General features: G+C 51.5%; 1 protein-coding gene across 4 annotated transcripts in view; it reads left to right on the top strand.

Annotated features, from left to right (window-relative positions):
• The window catches only part of TTC7A (tetratricopeptide repeat domain 7A), a 134,360-nt gene continuing 114,272 nt past the window's right edge, over positions 1,066-21,153 (top strand). For 2 of the 4 annotated variants that reach the window (XM_021087550.1, XM_021087551.1), the window contains exons 1-3: positions 1,093-1,577; positions 11,159-11,322; positions 18,140-18,308. In XM_021087550.1, the coding sequence (XP_020943209.1) occupies positions 1,394-1,577; positions 11,159-11,322; positions 18,140-18,308 (517 nt within the window). In that variant the 5' untranslated portion in view covers positions 1,093-1,393. Of the gene's footprint in view, positions 1,578-11,158; positions 11,323-18,139; positions 19,959-21,153 lie in introns of those variants that run through there. The other 2 variants (XM_021087552.1, XM_021087553.1) reach the window with 2 other exon arrangements.

The following is a 21,153-nucleotide window of genomic DNA, read 5'->3' as shown; positions in this document are numbered from 1 at the left end:
ATAACACTGCGAATGGTCAGGCTCACTCCCAAGGTTGTGTTAGGTAGTGTTGGGGAAAAAGGTGGACACTTTCTAACTCTTAGGGGTTTAAACTTAAAACTTAAGTTTTAAAAGCTTAAAAGCTTGCTCGGATTCTCCCGCCTTCTGGAACCTTCGGTCTGTGCCTTGCACTCTGTTAAAGAGTTTTATTTTGTCGTTTTGGTATTGCCGTGATTTCCTGTGCCACGGCCTCCCTCCCCACACGGGACTGTCAGCAGCGGTCGCTGGGCCACCATAACCGATCTCAGCAGAGGGTGTCCGTCGGCCTCTTCCTTCCAGGCCGCCCAGTAATCCTTTGAACTCCTTAGTACCCACAGCACCCGGCTAAGCCCTGCTAAGAGCTCGATACAGCTTTGATCACAGTCTTTAGACGCCGGAATTAAGAAATAAAGTAAATACAGAGTTGGAGAAACAGTTTAAAAACTTTAAGAAATCCAGGACAACAGGATTCTGCGGAGGACAGGCCAGCCAGTTGGGGTGGGGGGAGACAGGTTGGAAAGAGGAACTCGGCTCTTAAAGGAACGTACAAGTCTCTCCGTGTGGAGTCGCGGGCAGGCAACCGCTCTCCCGAGTGCCCCCGGGGTGGCGCGCGAGGCTCGCGCGGCCCAGCAAGGCGGGACCCGGGCCGCTGCCGGCGGCCCCCCGGGGAGGCTCGCTTTCAGAGTTGGGAGCGACTGGGCGGCCCGCCTCTCTCCGGATTTGTGACGTGCCGAAGACAGACCCGGTGACGGAGTCACCGCACAAAGCTGGGTCGTCGGGGCGGGGGTCTCCCAGGCCAAGAGCCCCGAAGGGATGGGGAGGGGGAAGGAAGCAAGGCGCCCCCAGGTGCCCCTGCTCCGCGCAGCATTAAAGTGAGTGGCGAGTCGGCGGTGGCGGCGGCAGCAGGGGGTTGGCGCCCGTGCGGCCGCGAGCGCCCAGCGCGCGCCTGGCGGCTGTGGCCGCGTTGGCCGCCCGCGCGCCCGTCTCGCCGAGGCCGCGCCACGCCCCCTCGGGGGTGGAGCCGCGGCCGGGGGCGGGTCTGCAGCTGGCGGCGCCCGGGCCTGGGGCGGGGCTGTGGCAGCAGCTGCAGCGGCGGCGGCGGCAGAGGCGGCAGGAGCTGCTGCAGCAAAGGCGGAGGCTGCTCCTGGACGCGCGGGGCCGCACAGCCGGAGCCCCAGTCCGGAGACGCCGGGCGGTGCGCTGGGTGCTGCGGCTGCTGCCCGCCCGCGCCGCCCGGGCCCCCGCTGCCACCTGGGCCCCAGCAGCCCCTCGCGCCCCCGTCGACACCGCCCGCGTGTGCGCCCCAGCCCGGACGCCGCCCCCGGCCGGGTCTCCACTTCTCGGCTGCACCTCCCATGACAGCACCCGCTCGAAGATGGCTGCGAAGGGCCCGCACAGCTCCCACCTGAAGATGGAGAGCGAGCTGGAGCGCTGCCGCGCCGAAGGCCATTGGGACCGCATGCCTGAGCTGGTCCGGCAGATGCAGACGCTAGTCGTGCCCGGCGGCGGAGGCGGCCGGCGAGCCAGCCCGAACGCCACGTTCACCTCTCTGGACACCGGTGAGTGAGGGAAGGGGCTGGTTCACAGACGCGGAGCGCGCGAAATGCGCCGCCTCCTCCAGGAAGCGGCCCCGACTGCCTGGGGCCGGCGATGGCTGCTTTCGGTATTACCCTTCCTTCAGTGCCTCTCTTAGCAGCAGCCAGAGTCGTTAGGAAGGTACTTCTGCCCCAGAAGAAAACTCACGTGCAGGGAGTTTGGGAGGAAAGAAGTAAACGGCTTTTGCGTTCTGCCCTCTCGGATCGTTGTGGGCTACTCCGACTACTGTGAAATGGTGGTGTTGGCACGTATCAGATCACGGCATGGGCTAGGCTTTTGCGCCGCTCCTCCAACCCGCATTCTGGTTCTGAACTATCAGGTGTAGGCTGTCGCTCCTTGCCCTCTCCTCCTTTCCCCGAGTCAAATTGACGGCGAAGCTCTGTATGGCTAGGGGCTTGACCAGCGCCAGGGTGGGGTGGTGGAAAAGCGGGAAAGAGGCCTGGTAAGCCTCAGTTTCCTCTTCTCTCTTCCAACTCGCGAGCCATCTAGGCCTGGCAGTCGGTGGCTTTAGCAGTAGGCTGTTTTGGCAGGCTGGGCTCTAGCGCTGGGGCGGGAAAGCACCCTGATGTGGCAGAGGGGGAACACCCCGCCCCAGTCTCCAACCTCAAATCTTGTTCCTGGTGCCTTGAGCTCAGCCTGGAGAGCCATCCCTGAACCCTCTCTTTGGCACAGCCACTTCAGAGCCTTGATAGAAGACGGCAGGGAGTTAATACAGATATAAAGAGTTTTAAAGACCACCCAGCCTGTGGAAGGCGCTTAGCTAGCACTGTATGTCAGTGTCCTAAGCACTGTACTCAGCCCTTTAATTTCTCCCCAACAACCCGAAGAAGCAGGTACTCTTTTTTTGCCACTTGCAGATAAGGAAACTGAGGCACAGAGAACTTACATAACTTGATCATTCAGCTATTAAGTGGTGGAACCACAATTTGAACCCAGGTTTCTGAGTACATCCTTTTTTTCTTTTTTTTCCTCAATGAATTTATTACATTTGTAGTTGTACAATGAGTACATCCTTTTAATAACTTGCGCTGTTACCTCTGAAAATCCGAGCTTGAGGGAGTTCCCGTTGTGGCACAGCAAAAACAAATCTGACTGCTATTCATGAGAATTCGCGTTCGATCCCTGGCCTTGATCAGGGGGTTAAGCATCCGGCATCACTGTGAGCTGTGGTGTAGGTCGCAGATGCAGCTTGGATCCTCTGTTGCTGTGGCTGGGGTGTAGGCTGGCAGCTGTAGCTCCGATTCGACCACTAGCCTGGGAACTTCCACGTGCTGTGGGTGCGGCCCTAAAAAGCAAAAAAAAAAAAAAAAAAAAAATCCCAGCTTGAAGAGTTGTCAGAATGGATGGGGAGACAGAAGTGTGATCAGAGGGCAGTTGTGTGTTAGATTGTGGAGCTCAGAGGAAGAGGAGGTTACAGAAAGCAGCAGCACTGGCCTCTAATTGGTGTTGGGGAAGGGCAGAGTATGTTTCCCAATGAAGAGGAAGGATAGGTGGACAGTGGGCGGAGGCTGCTGGGTCACAGGGATGGACAGTTGGGTTGAGGCTTTGAGGTATGTCTGAGTGTTGCAGTGAGGGGCAGTGGCCAGAGCTAAAGATGCATGTTTGAGAGAAACTAGTGAGCCCCTCTCTTCCAGGGAAGACTAGGTAAATTGTAGGTTCTCCTCTGTCCCCTGGGTGGGGTGATGTGGTGGGGTGGTAAGGGTAGAATGGAAACTGACCCATTCAGAGGGCATTGGGGCCTGAGTGAGGTTAGCAGCACCACAGAGAAACATGTTGGGCCCAAGATAGGACCTCCTAGAGTTTGTACATGGATGTTCTTCCTAAGCTGTTCTTTAGAGATCTCAAGGAGGTTGAGTAATTAATTCATTGGTATTCTGGGGCAAAGGGTTTTTGGAGCCAAAAAAGTGAAGACATTGGATTAACAGATTGATGTTGTTAAACTGATTTTTTTTTTTCCACTGCAGGACTTCTCAGAGCCTTTAATATGCTCACCTGCATGTGATACTCAACCAAGGTTAGAGCATAAACACCACACTCTCAAACTTGCTGTGACCAAATTCTCTGAAGCATTATTGGGAAGCACTTGTGTGGCATAGTTTATAAACAGTATGGTATAGTTATAAAGTGCTTCTTCTATTTGAAAAAATCATTTTGTAGATATCCCTGTGGGAAGGGCAGAAATTACTGTACCCATTTTTGTTCTTTCTTTCTCTTTGGTTTATTTATTTATTTATTTTTTTGGCAGTGCCCATGTCATGCCGTAGTTCCTGGGTCAGGGATCAAACCCCTGCCATAGCAGTGACATGAGCCACAGCAGTAACAATGTTGATCCGTAACTGTTAGGCCACCAGGGAACTCCAGTTGTCCTCATTTTAGACACCGAGGCCAGAAAGCTCACATAATGAGGAGTTCTCATGATGGCTCAGGGGAAACTAATCTGACTAGTATCCACAGGGTGCAAGTTCAATCCCTGGCCTCGCTCAGTGAGTCGGGGACCTTGCATTGCCCTGAGCTGTGGTGTAGGTTGCAGAGATGGCTCGGATCCCGTGTTGCTGTGTCTGTGGACGGCAGCTATAACTCCGATTTGACCCCTAGCCTGGGGACGTTCATGTGCCACAGGTGCGGCCCTAAAAAAAAAAAAAAGTCAGAAAAAAAGGTCACATAATGAGTATGTGGCAGAGACTGTACCCACACCTGTCCCTGCCACCAAGTCCACTAGGAACGGAGGGAGTAGTATGGAACCTGGCTTGGCTTTACTGTGGGAATTGACCAGCACAGAAAGCAAGGCTGGGGCAGTAGGGTCTCTCCTGCCAATTTTGGGGTTTGGTTCTATGAGTGATTTTCTCCCACTGTTAAATCCAGACACACTTATCCCAAAATAAACACATGCACATGCGCACACAGGCAGACACACACACACACACACACACACACACACACACACACACGGAAGGAAAATAAATGATTGTTGATGCCCATGCTTAGGGCATTCTTGGTCTTTTATTTTGTTTCTCTCTCTGCTGGCTTCCTTGATCACTGCAGGGATTGAGAGCCTGTTTTTTGAGGGGGTGTTGACACTACCACACCCTGCCCCTCCCCACTCCCCAGCCAGGGAGGAGGTTTTTTTTTTTTTTTTTTCTTTTGCTTTTTAGGGACACACCAGCAGCTTATGGAAGTTTCCAGGCTAGGGATTGATTCGGAGCTGCAGCAGCTGGCCTACACCACAGCCATGGCAACGCCGTATCCTTAACCCACTGAGTGAGGCCAGGGATTGAACCCGCACCCTCAGGGATACTAGTTGGGTTCATCACCTTCTGAGCCATGCGATGGGAGATTCTTAAAAGTTGCACCTGGCTTGTTAGACTCTTATAGTCAGTGATCAGGAGCTTCAACATAAATTATATAATTTGAAAGAGGGGTGGAAGGTGCCAAGGGAGGAAGCTGAACCCCAGTTGAACCCTGTTTTACAGATTGAGGCCTTGCTGTATCCATGGAGTTTCCTACAGAAACTAAGAATAGGTCCCAGAGCATGGGTTTCACTCCAGGGAGCAGAAGGGGAAGATCCAGCTGGAGGAAGGGGCTCTTTCTGGTCTGGTGGGAGCAAAGGATCATGCCCCCACAGAAGGAGCCGCTCCCCGCCTCCCCACCACCTGCCCAGGGGGAAGGCGGTTGCTACTGTTTGTGCATTTTCTTTCAAATTCACATCTGGTTTAGATTTGGTCAGGATGGATCAGGGGAACCCCAGAGTGTGGCTTACTGTGATGAGTTTTTTTCATGTAAAAACAAAGCCCATCCAAGTGATGATTGCAAAGAAAGCAAGCAAGCAAGAAAAACTTTATTATGAAAAATTTCCAAGATAGCAAAAAAGTAGAGAGGAAAACGAATCCCATGCATCCATCAGCCAGTGTCAATGATCATGAACTCAGGAATCGTCTTATTTGAGCTACACCCTGACCCATTTCTCCCCCACGGTGCAATAGTTCAGTATGTATTTATTAAACAAGAACAGTTTTGAAAAATAAAATTACCATGTTATTATTACAGCCCCCTCCATTTAATTATTTTTTTACAGTTCGTTGGCTAGAGTCAGGATCCAAATGAGGCCACACATTGCATTATGTTAAGAGGTTGAGTCTGTCTTCTATCCCCAATGTTTTATTATAAAAATTTCAAACATACAAAATTGAATATTCTGTATATTTGCCATAAACACCTGTATTCCCACCACCTAGATTCTGATTTTTTTTTTTTTTTAGGGCTGCACCTGAGGCATATGGAGGTTCCCAGGCTAGGAGTCTAATCAGAGCTACAGCTGCCAGCCTACACCACAGCTCACGGCAATGCCGGCTCCTTAACCCCCTGATCAAGGCCAGGGATCGAACCTGCATTCTCATGGATACTAGTCAGATTCGTCTCCGTGAGCCACAACAGGAACTCCTAAACTAGCGCTTTTTAAAAAGAGAACTGGAGGTTATTTTGAGCATTTTTTTCAGCTGAAGCTAGTGGGCGTGTGTTTGAGGCAGGTGGCCTCTTGCTAGTTTTGCCCTCTTCCTCCTATCACTGTGGTTGGAAGATCCCAGCCCTTTGCAGTCCTGTGAAGTGAGCAGCTGCAGAGACCACTGTGTCCCCATTTAACCCAGTAGGAAAGGGCCTGAGCGCCTGGCCTGGTGGCTGCACGCAGCTTTCGTGGCTGAATTGGCAGGTGGAAGAGAGGGAAACACTGCCCTGCAAATATGGATTCTGGGGAGGAGGCCACTATCCTTGAAGTGAGTTCCTTGGCCCAGTGAGAGGCCTGGAGAGGAGTGGGAGAGGAAAGGAGGCTAGCCGCCAGAAGCCTCTGAAACAAGGTGGGGAGATGGGGGCGGGGGTGGGGGTGGGGTGAGTGCTAAGCGGGGGCCTTCTTTGGGCCTCTGCTCTGGGCCGAGGGCTGGGCTGGGCTGGGCGCCAGAATCAGGACCCAGGCTCCCAGAGTCTGTGTCACTGACGGAGGAAGGGCTTCTTAATGCCCCGGGAAGGGAGAAGCTGGAACACCTCCCCCAAACTGGGATAGGGAGTAGGTTTTGGACAATTTGGAGGATAATAAGCAAACTGTTTTAGCTTTGGAGAAGGACAGAAAGCCTCCATCCACCTGATTCTCTTTTTTTTTTTTTTTTTTTTTTTTTGGGTTTTTTGGCTTTTTTGGCTTTTCTAGGGCCGCTCCCGCGGCATATGGAGGTTCCCAGGTTAGGGGTCTAATTGGAGCTGTAGCCGCCGGCCTACACCAGAGCCACAGCAACGCATTTTCCGAGCCTCGTCTGCAACCTACACCACAGCTCACAGCAACACCGGATCCTTACACCCACTGAGTAAGACCAGGGATCGAACCCGCAACCTCATGGTTCCTAGTTGGATTCGTTAACCACTGAGCCACGATGGGAACTCCACACCTGATTCTTATTTAACAGCTGAACATCTAGACCTTTGGATTTCAAAACATCTTGCAGTTGCATAGACTGACTAGTTGAGAATAGCGGGATGGAAAATGTGCAGCAGGAAGAAGGAGAGTTGGGCAAGGAAGAAAAGACAGTAAACTCCCAATATCTGCTTGAGTGTCCGCTAAAGAAAAAAACAGAGAGGCCGAAGGAGAGCGAAGAGTGAGGGCAAAAAGGCTCTGGAGAAGGATCCAGAGTATTACTTTACAAAATAGTCTGAAACTCACAGGTGCGTGACAGTGAGAACTATTTTTATTCCTGCTGTGGGAAATTATGGTTTTCTTTTAACTGACTGTTTACAGCTCTTAGACGGTTCTTGGTTCTTCATTTCCAAGCTATCCGAAGCGCTGCTCTGCCCCCAGGATCCAGGGGAGACAGACTGTTCTTCGGCTGTGTTATGTTACTGTGGGTTGTGACTATAGCAACGGTGCATCTTTATTAGCATCTGTAAGATGGGAGTCATTTCTACCTTTCAGGGCTGTGCAGGTTAAATGATACTATATGATAAAGTTCCTGGTCCTCAGGGGGCCCTCAGGAAACACCAGTCCCCCTCTAGTGGTTTAGAACAGTGCTTCTCAAATCATCAGTGGTGAAGGATCTGCTTTATGTTCTGTTTTGTTTTGTTTTTCCTCCTTGATTCTCAATCCATTGTGTTCTGATGCTTTCTTAAAATAAACAGACTGATTACTGGCCCTCATCCTCATGTTTAAAATATTTGATTCAACAGATTCACAGTTATTCTGTCACATAGGTATCAACATTTCTGAACAGGTACTCTAAATCTCTGCACGCAGCTTGCGGGACTGGGTCACAAACACGCACAGACCCGCCCTGGCCCCGTGGACCACACTTTGAGCAGCACGTGTTCAGAGGACACTCCCATTATTTTGAGGAGAGGTGTAGGCCCTGGGGAGTATTTCAAGATTGAGGCTTGTCTAGAAGAAAGCTGGTTTCTCTTGACAGGAAAGGAGAGGAGCCAAGGAGCCCTAGGGAGTTCTGGGCTGGGCAGTCTGGTGGCGAAGGCGGGGCCTGGTGGCCCAATGGCTGGGCTGCAGACTGGCCCCGTGCTGACCCTGCAAGCGAGAGCTGGAGGGCAGGTGCACCTGGGGGCGGGGAGGCAGCCGGCCGGGAGGTGGAGCCTGGGCAGAGACGTGGTTCTGCCCAGGGAGCAGGTTCCTGATCCTACCTCGGGTGTTACAGATGCAGAACAGATTAGAAAGAGGGTGGTCACTTGCCCTGTCGCCTACAGCTCAGGAATGCTGCTCAGGCACCCACTTGTGAGCAGGCCACCCCTCCTCCTGTCTGGGATTTTGGAACCGTAGGAGAACATTGCTTTTCCTTCTTGGGCTGATTTAGATTTTATTTTTAACCAGGTAATATAGTCACTTGGGCCAACCTTCCCAAGGTACCCAGAATAGAGTCAAAGGCCTCCCTCGTCTCTGCCCCACTCCCCATAAGGCAGCAAAGTTATTAGATGTTTATGTTACCCTTTTACATATTTTTATGTGTAAACATGCAGTGGTCTGCTGTGTATGCTCTGCCTGTCTAATATGTTTATCTTTTTTTTTAGGCCGGAACCGGTGGCGTATGGAAATGCCCAGGCCAGGAATCAAATCTGTGCTACAGCTGCCGGTCTACACCACAGCCACAGCAACTTAGGAATCCAAGCTGCATCTGTGACCTACACCACAGCTCACGGCACTATCGGATCTTTAACCCACTGAGTGAGGGCAGGGGTCGAACCTGCCTCCTCATGGATACAAGTCGGATTTATTTCTGCTGAGCCACGACGGGAACTCCCCTAATAAGTTTATCTTGAAGTTCATTCCGTGACACCCATACAGAGCTTCCTCATTCCTTCATACGGTGGCATGGTGTCCCTTTTAATGGGTGTATCATGCTTTGTTTAATCAGCCTCCCCTTGATGGACAGAGAAGTTGTCTCTAATTTTCTGCTTTTGGAAACAGCACTGCGGGAATGACCTTATATGTTGGTCATTTTACACATGTTTGAGGACATCTGTAGGCATGGGGTTGCTGAGTCAGTGGGATGATATATGTTGCCAAACTGCCTTTTCTAGAAGTTCTACCAACTTCTACTCCCCCGGGGATGGATGATAATTTGTTTTGAACCGTCGCTTTTGACCATTTCCTCCAAATGTGAATTTTAGAAATCATGGGGTAGGTAGCAAAGGATGAGCTGACAGTCTGTGGCATCTTCAGTGGGCACAGCTCCAGTGACTGCTCTCTGGGATCTGGGCTTCCGGGATGCTTTCTGGGGGGAATCGCCCTTATGGAGAGAGAAACCCTTCTTTGCGGACATGCCGTTTAATTTAATTTAATTATTTTTCTTTTTAGGACCGCACTTATGGTATATGGAAGTTCCCAGGCTAAGGCTTGAATCAGAGCTACAGCTGCCAGCCTACACCACAGCCACAGACAGCAATTCGGGATCCGAGCTGCGTCTGCGACCTACACCACAGCTCATGGCAACGCCGAATCCTTAACGCACTGAGCGGGCCCAGGGATCGAACCTATCTTCTCTTGGATACATTTTGTTATTGCTGAGCCACAAGGGGAACTCCGTGGGGAGGATGTACATTTTTTTTTTTTTTCTGTCTTTTTCCCTTTTCTAGGGCCACTCCTGCAGCATATAGAGATTCCTAGGCTAGGGGTCTAATCGGAGTTGTAGCTGCCAGCCTACGCCAGAGCCACAGCAACGCGGGATCCGAGCCATGTCTGCAACCTACAGCACAACTCACGGCAACGCCAGATCCTTAACCCACTGAGCAAAGCCAGGGATTGAACCCACAACTTCATACAGGACCAAGCACACAGTCCTGGAGGCATTTTGCACTGGCACAAACCTCCCTGAGCCCTGTGCCTCCCCCATGCGGGAGTGGAAGGGATCTGATTGACTCAGCAGCTGTTTATTGGGGGCCCGTATTAAAGGGCTAGACCTGGTCCTTGCTCTGTTTGGGTTGGGGTGGGGGGGCAGTGAGCCAGTTACACCGAACACAGCCTCCAGAGGCTGTCCTGAAATCACCCTCAACCTCAGACCCTGCACCTTGAGCCCCTGATCCCGTCCCACTCAGGTCATCCCTGCCATAGGTGGAGAAAGAAGGTGGTCCCAAGACTGGAGTTTTTGGTGCTGTGGGGGAGACAGCAAATTAAGCCAAGCAGTATAAAATCATCAGCCAAGTGGTGATGTCTGCGGACGAACTAATGCATGTGAGAGAACTCCGACAAGTGCCAGGGAGCGAAGAGGTACAAAGCTTTGCCCCTTAACTCTGCTCGGCTGCCAGGTTATCCCTGGGTCATGTTAAAATACCTTAAAAAGCAGAGAAAACCAATTCAGGTTATATGGAAATTAGGAGCACGTGCAAATCCATGATTAAGGCTTTGTGTATGTTTTCTCTTCAGTTGCCTGGGGGAACTCCTATTTGGTGTAAGAACTTAGCACCCACAGCGGAGCATGGGTCTGCCTTTGCCCCTCATTTGAAATTCTGGGAATTTGTTCCAAGTCCTGGGAAACTCCACCTCCCCCACCACTGAACTATAGAAAATAAACCCAGGAGGGAAGTTTGTGCTATGATTGTGGTAGAATGTCTGTGTTTTTTCTTTGAAGGCTGTTTAAGTTTGTGTTTAAGTTTTTTTTTTTTTTTTGGTCTTTTTGCCATTTCTTGAGCCGCTCCTGCAGCATATGGAGGTTCCCAGGCTAGGGGTCCAATCGGAACTGTAGCCACCGGCCTACGCCAGAGCCACAGCAACACAGGATCCGAGCCGCGTCTGTGACCTACACCACAGCTCATGGCAACACCGGATCCTTAACCTACTGAGCAAGGCCAAGGACCGAACCCGCAACCTCATGATTCCTAGTCGCATTTGTTAACCACTGAGCCATGATGGGAACTCCTGTGTTTAGGTTTTTGTTTATTTTCTCACACCTGGGCCATTCAGGTGCTGGGGTGGGGTGGTTGGGTGGATACAGGGGCGAATACTAGTCTCCACATTGTGGTGTTTGGAGTCTACGGCCCTCACTGCTGCCACTCTGATCCCTGCTCTGTTTTCCAGATGACTTTGGGAAATTGCTTCTGGCCGAGGCTCTCCTGGAGCAGTGTTTGAAGGAGAATCACGCCAACATAAAAGACTCCATCCCTTTGCTGGAGAAGAATGAACCGAAGATGAATGAAGCCAGAAACTACCTAAGCAGTATCCTTAACCACGGGAAGCTGCCGGTAAGTTATCAGCCCCCCAAGCCCGGGCCTGAGACCTCTCTCCTATTTCTCCTGCCTCCCACCTGCTGTCAGGCCTTCCTGGGGTCCGTGTCTCTTAGGGGTTGGCCCTGCGCTGTTCAACACAGTAGCCAGTAGCCACCTGGCTTGTCCGAATTCAGATGGGCTGTGAGTTTAGTAAAACATACATGGGATTTCAAGGCCTTAGCACAAAACGCAAAATGTGAAAGATTAATTATTTATATTGATTACATGTTCAAATGAAATTTTTGGCTATATTAAATATGTTGTTAAAATTAATTTTACCTACTTTTACCTTTTTTTGGGGGGGGGAGTGGGCTGCAGTGCAGCATATTGGAGGTTCCTAGGCTAGGGGCTAAATCAGAGCTGCCCCTGCCAGCCTGTGCCACAGCCACAGCAATGCCAGATCCCAGCTGCGTCTTTGAGGTACACCACAGCTCACCACAATGCTGGATCCTTAACCCACTGAGTGAGGCCAGGGATCGAACCCCCATCCTCATGGATACTAGTTGGGTTCGTCGATTCAATGGAGCCACCATGGACACTTCTACTTTTACCTTTTTTAATGTGACTAGAAATTTTTATTAGAAAAAGTCTACATTATTTTTCGCTTATATTTGTGGCCCAAGTTAGATTTCTGTTACACAGTGTTTGGTTTTCCTAGTTTGTGCCTGATCCTTTGGTCTCTTTGAGGGTCTCAGGGAAATAAAACCTCAGGGAACCTGGGATCTAGCTGGAAACAGATACGCATGCTGAGTGGGCCAGCAGCGAAGCACTCCATAACATGGCAGCCAGTTTTGAGTCCATGTGCATTTATTGAGCACCCACTGTATGCAAGACACCAAGGGGCAGTATAGAGAGAAGTATTATCACGATTTTCTCTAGACCTTTATGGCTCAGAGCACTGTCCACCCTCCTGCAGTGTGGGCATCATCTAGGAGCTGGTTAGGAATGCAAAATCTGCATCAGAATCTGCATTTTAATCGGCTCTCTTGATGATTCTCATGCACATTGACGTTTGAGACTATGCTGGTTTACACTGTATCCTGAGCTATAATAGAACTATAGGTATGGAGTTACCATCATGGTGCAGAGGAAACAATCTGACTAGGAATCATGAGGTTTTGGGTTTGATCCCTGGCCTCGATGAGTGGGTTAAGGATCTGGCGTTGCTGTAAGCTGTGGTGTAGGTCACAGACACTGCTTGGATTCCCAGTTGCTGTGGTGTAGGCCAGCAGCTGTAGCTCCAATGAGACTTCTAGCCTGGGAACCTCCATATGCCATGAGTGTGGCCCTAAAAAGCCAAAAAAAAAAAAAGTATAGGTATATCATTAGACATCCAAAGAGGACCTAATTTTTCAAGAGATACTCCAAAGTAATGCACTTCCTGACTTAAATATTTTGTTGCAACCTACTATGTGCAAGGCATTGTGTTATGTACTTTGAGGGCAATAAAAATGAGGCCCGCAGGGACCCTCCCCTCAGGGAGGTTGCGGGGCTACTGAGAAGATAGTCCTATTGCCAGATTGTCCAAGGCGGACCGTGACACATGGCACAGGAGTAGCCTGTATGGGGAGGGGAGTCCAAGGGGACTCCCTAGGGGTGAAGTTGGGAGTCAGCTAGGGGTGATTGGACCCTTTGGGGAGCTGAACCTTGAAGGGGGTCGTGGTATGAATATTCCAAGCCATGGAAGTGGTGTGTAATCCAAGAGTTCCTCCTAGAAGAATTTCCTTAAAGTATGTCAGTTAGTAGGAGGGGAAGGGAATGGTGTGTAACTAGGTATGAAGGGACATTGGGCCAGAGAGTGACTCCGAACACCAGGCCAAGACGCGAGGGGCATTGTCTGTAAGCATTGTGGGGAGAGTGTACTGGAAGTTTAAGGTTACTGCCTTTAGATTTCTTGACGGGGATTATTGTAGCTCTGGGAGGTTTTGTCTTGGATTAAAATAGCTGCTTGACCCTGAGCCTGTTCCTTGATCTCTTCATCTGCCAGTGAAAATGGTTAGACTTGATTGGTGGGTCCCAGGCTTTTCCCACCAAGACCCTTTTAATTGGGTTTTCAGAATGCTCTATTAAATATTTTTTCTTTTTCCTTTTCACACCCGTGGCATATGGAGGTTCCCAGGCTATGGGTCAAATCAGAGCTACAGCTGCTGGCCTACACCACAGCCACAGCCACGCCAGATCCTTAACCCACGGAGCCAGGCCAGGGATCGAACTTGCAACCTCATGGTTCCTAGTCAGGTTTGTTTCTGCTGCACCACAACAGGAACTCCGAGAAAACTCTATGAAATATTTAAAAATTCTTTTTAAAATAAAAATGACTCAGGCTTATTGTAAAAATAATTCACTAATTAGGAGTTCTTGTCATGGCTCCGTGGGTTAAGAACCCAACTAGGGAGTTCCCATCGTGGCGCAGTGGTTAACGAATCCGACTAGGAACCATGAGGTTGCGGGTTCGATCCCTGCCCTTGCTCAGTGGGTTAACGATCCGGCGTTGCCGTGAGCTGTGGTGTAGGTTGCAGACACGGCTCGGATCCTGCGTTGCTGTGGCTCTGGCGTAGGCCGGTGGCTACAGTTCCGATTCGACCCCTAGCCTGGGAACCTCCATATGCCGCGGGAGCGGCCCAAGAAATAGCAACAACAACAACAACAAAAAAGACAAAAGACAAAAAAAAAAAAAATGTTAAAAAAAAAAAAAAGAACCCAACTAGTATCCATGAGGATATGAGTTCCATCCTTTGCTCAGTGGGTTAATGATCCAGCATTGCTATAAGCTGCGATGTAGGCTGCAGATGCAGCTCATTCCAGTGTTGCTGTGGCTGTGGCATAGGCCGGCAGCTGCAGCTCCAATTCGGCCCTTAGCCTGGGAACTTCCATGTGCTGCAGGTGTGGCCATTAAAAACAAAAAAACAAAAAAACAAACTCAGGTGGATTCCCATATATCCCAAGTAGTTCTGATAGGATGAAGAGAGGTGGGTCCTGGGGCACCTCTTCAGAGTAGTGTGGAACCTTCTACACTTGGTCACCTCTGAGATCCTGTACAGCTCAGGGCTTTGGAGGCTAGTGAAAAGGAGCCATTTGTCATAACTTCTGTTAACCAGTAAGTGCCAGGCCTTGCACCATCTTATTGCTGCCTTACAGTAACCTTCAGCAATGGTATTTACTATTATCCCCATTTTCCAGATGAGGAAACTGAGACCCAGGAGATGTTAGTCACTTAGCCAAGGACAAGGACCGCAGTGAAGGTCTTTTTCTTTTTTTTGCTTTTTAGGGCTGCACCCATGGCATATGGTGGTTCCCAGGTTAGGGGTTGAATCAGAGCTGCAGCTGCCAGCCTACCTCAAAGCCACAGCAGTGCAGAATCCAAGCCGTGTCTGTGACCTACACCACAGCTCATAGCAACACCAGATCCTTAATCCCCTGGATCGAACCCACAACCTCACAGTTCCTAGTCAGACTTGTTTTTGCTGCACCATGATGGGAACTCCTGCAGTGCAGGTCTTAAACGCAGGCCTGCATGCTTTCACGTCCAAGTTCTCATGCTCTTTGCCACTTCTCGGGGCTGCCTCCCTTGAACTGGAGTAGAAATAAAATGACTGAGAAACTTGGACCAATGTTGGTGGTGATGCTGACACCCCTGCTTTTACAGGCCTCAGTTTTGCACCTGTCAAGTATTTCCTCATCGCTTCCTCCTCTTACCTGGGTATCCACATGAGGTCATTGTTCCCCATTTATTGACAGAAACAATGAGGCACAAAAAGACTAGGTGACACGCCTGACCCACCCAGCTGAGAGACTCTTCCCCAGGCCAAGTGACTTCCTGCACGCCATCCTTCCACGCAGCCAGGGCTCTGTCGTTCCCTGACTGTTGGATTGAGAGGCCAGGTTCAAGTTCAGATGTATGGGTCCTGCTGAAGGTAGCCAGGTTTTCATTCTGCCCAGTGAGGACATTAACAAAGCCAAAAAAACACAACAGCAAAACCATACTGTCTTCTGTTACCATTGCTCCCTAAAAGAAAAAACATCTTAATGCCAAAATGCAAGATAGATATGCTTAAGAATCAAGGGCGGTGGTGTTCCCATCGTGGCTCAGTGAAAACGAATCTGACTAGCATCCATGAGGACCACGGTTCGATCCCTGGCCTCGCTCAGTGGGTTAAAGATCCTGCATTGCCGTGAGCTGTGGTGTAGGTCTCAGACGCAGCTTGGATCCTGCGTGGCTGTGGCTGTGGCCGTGGCCGGCAGCTGTAGCTCTGATTTGACCCCTAGCCTGGGAACCTCCAAATGCTGCAGGAGCAGCTATAAAAAGGCAAAAAAAAAAAAAAAAAAGAATCAAGGGCAGCTTTTTAAATAGTATAAATTTAGCTTTATGAAACATCCACCACTGGTCCTTAATTTTTCACTAAGCTTGGTGGAAGCTCTGTTGTCAAGTGTCATTGGTCCACCAGAAACCACTGCAGGCTACACCCTGTCATCTAGTCCTGAAATGTGTCCTGGGCTTAGCTGCCCTTTCCCCCCTTTACAGTAGAACAGGATAATAATAATAATTACTCACTGGGCCTGTGTTTATCTAGCTCCTTTCTAAAGAGAAGTTCAAAGCTCTTTTCTGGACTTTGACCTAATAATGCTCTTGGCATTGCTGGGAGGTGAGGGGTGGCTGTTATTATCTCACTCTCAGCGATGGGGAAAACCAGGCCAGAGCAGGGACAGCAGAGGTGTTCCCCAGCTTGGAGGGACCGTGGACCATATGCCCCAGGGGTGTGTGTGTGTGTGTGTGTGTGTGTGTGTGTGTGTGTGTGTGGTCTGTGGCCCTGTTCCAGGGCGTAGGATGGCCTCATTGGGGAGACTAGCATGTACCCTGGAAACACTCAACCTTTGAGAGGGAATCACTGGTCAGCAGGTCAGGCGTGCGGAGCCCCAGTGGGCCCCCTTGGTAGAGACCCCAGAAGGGAACTCTGTGATAGTAAGGGAGGCTTCTAGGAGGAGGTGGGCCTGAGCAAGGCTCCAAAGGATGGCAGAAGGGCTGGATAGACCAAGGGGAAGGGTTCCAGAGGGGGGCTTGTCTGAGCAGAGGCAAAGGAAGCATATCTATTTACAAACAGCAAAGACTGGTTCATATTCAGCGAGGAAGGGGAGTTTGCCTTCGCTGCATTTCTCTTCATGGGCTTCTGAGAGGGTGGGAGATGACAGGGAGTTGTAGACCCTTCCCCTGGGGTCACAGGTACCCTGGTCTCTCATCTCTCTTCAGGGAGTCAGGGCAGCACCTTCCTGTTGGTGACAGAGGCCAGGGGTGGGGACCGGCATGGCATCTCCTAGGAGCTTGTTGGACAGAATAGATGCTGTGTGGCGGGGGTGGTGCCCAGAGCCTGGCCAAAGGGGTGTTAGGCCAGCTGAGCCCAGAAACAGAGACGGAGGGCTAGAAAAACTGGCCTCAGAAGGTGGGAGATTTTAGGGCAAGTCTGGGTCCATGTTCAAGGCTAGAACTCTTGGCCAGGGCTGACCAGACCCCCCCTATGGGGCCTGAGGGAGGCCCTGAGTTTCCTTGTACCAGGTAGAGATTTGGGTGTAAGCAGCACTTGAGAAAGTAGAGAAGAGAAACCATGTTTGAATGCAGGTGCTTGATTCTGATAAGATGTGGACAGTGGCCTCCCAGGCCTTCACTCTCCTCTTGTGCCCTGTCCATGGCTGCTGTGGCCATGTCTCCACAGGGTCCTGCTGCTGTGGCGGGCGGTGGGGGCTTCAGCTTTAGGCCCCTCACCTGCAGGACTCTTTCCAAGGCCTTTCACCCAATCGTATATTTGTACACATATGTGCATATGGAGGAGCCCTCAAACTGTATATGCTTTGGGCCCCTTAGAACCTGGCTTGGTCCCTGACTCCCCACTTGTGTTAAGAACAAGTGCCCAGGAGTTCCTGCTGTGGTGCAGCAGAAACAAATCCGACTAGGAGCCATGAGGTTGTGGGTTCGATCCCTGGTCTCGCTCAGTGGGTTAAAGATCTGGCATTGCCGTGAGCTGTGGTGTAGGTTGTAGATGCGGCTTCGATTCTGCATTGCTGTGGCTCTGGCATAGGCCTGTGGCTACAGGGCTGATTCAACCCCTGGCCTGAGAACCTCCATATGCTGCCGGTTTGCCCCCCCCCCCCACTCCCCCCCAAAAAAGTGCCCAAACTCCTGAGCACCAGCCTTGGGCCAAAACTTCTGGGAGCCTCAGGAGAGAGGCGTCAGGACCCAGTGTGCAAACAACCTATAGTCTAGTTGGGGGCCTGAAACGCATACACACAGAGCAATCTGGGACTTGTGTAAGAATGTCACTAAGGAGTTCCCAATGTGGCTCAGTGGGTTAAGAACCCAATTAGTATCCACGAGGATGTGGGTTCGATCCCTGACTCACTCAGTGGGTTAAGGATCTGGTGTTGCCATGAGCTGTGGTGTAGGTTGCAGCTGTGGCTCGGATCCCTCAGTGCTGTGGCTGGCAGCTGTAGCTCCAATTGGACCCCCTAGCCTGGGATGTTCCATATGCTGTGAGTGTGGCCCTAAAAGAGAAAGAAAAAAAAAAAAAAAAGAATCTCACTAAGACGCATGGTGAGGGCCATTGACTGCGGGTGTGGAGACAGGGGAGCCGTCCGTGTGTTTGAGGGTTGGGAAGGCTTCTTGGAGGACGAAGACAGTTCTGAGGAGGGTCTTAGGCAAGATCACCATGGTTCAGTGAGGGGGCCCTTCATCCTCGGGTACCCAGTGGGGGTGGAGCCAAGGACTTTGGGACAGGAGCCTGCTGACATGGTCCTGTCCTTTCAGCCACAGTACATGTGTGAGGCCATGCTGATCCTGGGCAAGCTGCATTACGTGGAAGGCTCGTACCGAGATGCCATCAGCATGTATGCGAGGGCTGGGATTGATGACATGTCCATGGAGAACAAACCTCTGTATCAGATGCGGCTGCTGGCGGAGGCCTTTGTCATCAAAGGTAGGTGTGGGAGCCGGCCAGAGCTCCTCTCCACTGTACCTAGCTGGTTACACTCCGGCCCGCATGTGCCGGGAGTAGGTGGCAGCTGCAGGGCAGCTGTGCTGTGTTGAGGGTGGGCCTTCAAGGCAGGTGTTTAAGATACTTAACCTCTGTGAGTGCCCCGGGCACTGACCAGCCACGTGGATGCCAGGGTGCCCAGCCACACCAGCACATACTGGGTGAGGGCAGGCACTAGGTCTGAATCAAGTCAGAAGATACGGGTTCTTGCCCTGGCTCTGTCGACAGCTAGTTACCCACCTTCACCTGTCTTGGCCTCAGTTATCTCTAAGGCAGAGTTGTAACGCCTGCCCTTACGGGGTTACTGTGACCAAGAGGGATCAGTTATGTAACCAGGTGGAGAGAGGCTTAAAAATGTGCCACCTGTCATCAGGCTGGCGCTAGTGACTGACCTTGGCTATAGATCAGGTGCTCCATGGCATGGAGTGGCCTGTCCCTCCTCAGGTATTTGCTAGGCACCTGCTGTGAGCGGCCCAGGGAGGCAATGCTGGAATCCAGTGATGGGCAGGTCAGAACCAGTTCCCAGGGTGTCTCGTGCTCTAGTGGGAAGCCAGGCAACACAGGGACAGTGATGTAGGAATTTCATGGTGGGGGCTGAGGATGCCCACCTGGGGAAAGAGTGCCCTTGAACTGACCCTGAAGGTGTTACATGGCAGTCAAAGCCCCATCCCATACTCTGTTCTTGAGGCTTTTTTGTCCTTAGATCCTTGAACCCTGGCATCACAGAGTCTGAGGGGCTGGCTTTTGGTGGCAGTGAGGTCCCAGGAGCCCCTTTGTCTAAACTATTGCCAGGACTCTTGGATGTTTGATCCTCCCTCTATTCCAGGACAAACCAACCCCCAGAGAAAAGTCTAGAAACACGTGTGGCCCAGTGGGGATCTGGTGTCTGCCACTGGTGGAGTATTTGTCACCTCCTTTTCTCTTGTAGTTGGGGGCCTTCTCCCATCTTGTATACAGGGAAACAGAGGCCCAGAGAAGAGATGTACCTTGCTCGAAGGTTCCCAGAGATTTGTGCTGGAGCCAGGATGGGAACCTCTACTCTGACACTGGCCTTGGAGGATGAGTCCCCACCCCCACTCCTTTTGCCATTGGGTCCCAGGGGGTTGACTGTGACACCTGTGCAGGGCACAGGCTCCTTTGACCATGGCCGGTGGGGCTTCTTGAGAGCTGCTTGTCTGTCCCGGGGTCTTGGGTCCCTTTCCTCATTGACCGTTCACGCCATCCTGGGAAACTGCCGAGTGTCACCCCGGACAGACCTGGCGTCCAGATGCCTATCTGGGAGGGTCCCTGTTGGGGACGAGGGGTGGGGGGCTTCTCCCTTCGCTCCCTCTTCCCCTTCTCCGTGTCCCTGGCACAGGCTAGTCCTGGGGGTGATCTTCGTCAGATATCCGGGTCTTTCGGGCCTCTTGGAGAACACTTCTGCTGTGGACTCCCCGAACCAGTCACCCTTCCTTAGGGCTTCTTTCCAGCACTTCTTCCTGTAGACCTGGCTCGGTACCTACCGCTCCCTGTCTCCTGCTCTCTACTCTTTCCAGCACGCCTCCAGCTTCTTGGGGGAACCCAGGCCCGGTGGCCAGAGGTGCTACAGGGGAGGTAAGGAGCCGGGTGTCCCCAGCGTGGGCTGCTCGGTCATGGGCTGTGCTCGCTCCCTGCTCCCACTGACTGCATGCAGCCTCCCACTTGCCTGCCTCCTCTCTGCCTGTCCTGCCTGTCCTGTTGCAGTGCCTGCGCCCTGCTGCTTGGCATGCTGAGGTTCGCTGACCCTGCGTGTGCCTGAGACTGTGCACGTGGCCTCCAGGGTGTGCATGGTGTCGATTTTCCTGGGTTTGTGGGGACCCGGTGGGGCTCCCCACGAAGAGAGTAGGGGAGAGGGATGGCTGGTCATTGGTCTTGACTCCAGTTATGAGCATGGGGCTTGTCTTAGTCGGCTGGGTCGCCATAACAAAATATCAGAGACTGGGTGGCTTAAACAATAGGATTTGTTTCTCCCAGTTCTGGAGGCTGGGAAACCCCAGGTCCGTCTACCAGCAGCATGGGTGTCTGGTGAGGGCTCTCTCTTTGGGTTGCAGATGGCCGCCTTCTTGCTCTGTCCTCCCTTAGCCTTTCCTCGTATGTACTCATGGAGCCATCCCTTTCTCTTTGCCTTCTTATAAAGCCACTAATCCCACAGTTCCCACTGTGGCCCAGCAGGTTAAGAATCTGACTGGTATCCTTGAGGAGGCAGCTTCGATCCCTGGCCTCGCTCAGTGGGTTAAGGATCCAGCATTACTGCAGGCTGTGGTGTAAGTTGCAGACATGGCTTGGATCCTGTGTTGCAGGAGCTGTAGGCTGGCAGCTGCAGCTATAGTTTGACCCCTAACCCCGGAACTTCCACATGCTGCAGGTGTGGCCCTAAAAAAAGAAGAAAAAAGAAAAAAAAATGGTAAAACACCTATGAACTCATATAACCCTAATAACCTCCCAAAGGCACCATCTCCAAATCCCATCACCCAGGAGTTTAGAGCCATAGCATGTGACTTTGGCAAGACACACACATTCAGTGCTTCAGAAGAACGGTGGCAGTGGCTTGCCAGAGTTCACAGAATAATCACGATTGGTCTTGAATAAGCCCTCATTCCACATGGGGCGCGTCTTCAGTCAGTCCACACAGTACCCCTGCTGAGTAGGTGTTTCTCATTCCCGTGTTACAGGGGAGGAGTTGTGAGCAAAGAGGTTAGGGGACTCTTGTTGATTATACTGCAAGTGGCAGAGCCAGGGTGTGAACCCAGGCAGCCAGAGCTCATGAACA

The sequence above is a fragment of the Sus scrofa genome, chromosome 3 (assembly GCF_000003025.6).
Source record: "Sus scrofa isolate TJ Tabasco breed Duroc chromosome 3, Sscrofa11.1, whole genome shotgun sequence".
NCBI lineage: Eukaryota > Metazoa > Chordata > Mammalia > Artiodactyla > Suidae > Sus > Sus scrofa.
Note: the sequence above shows the minus strand (reverse complement) of the source record. Positions and strands in the feature narration are given on the sequence as shown.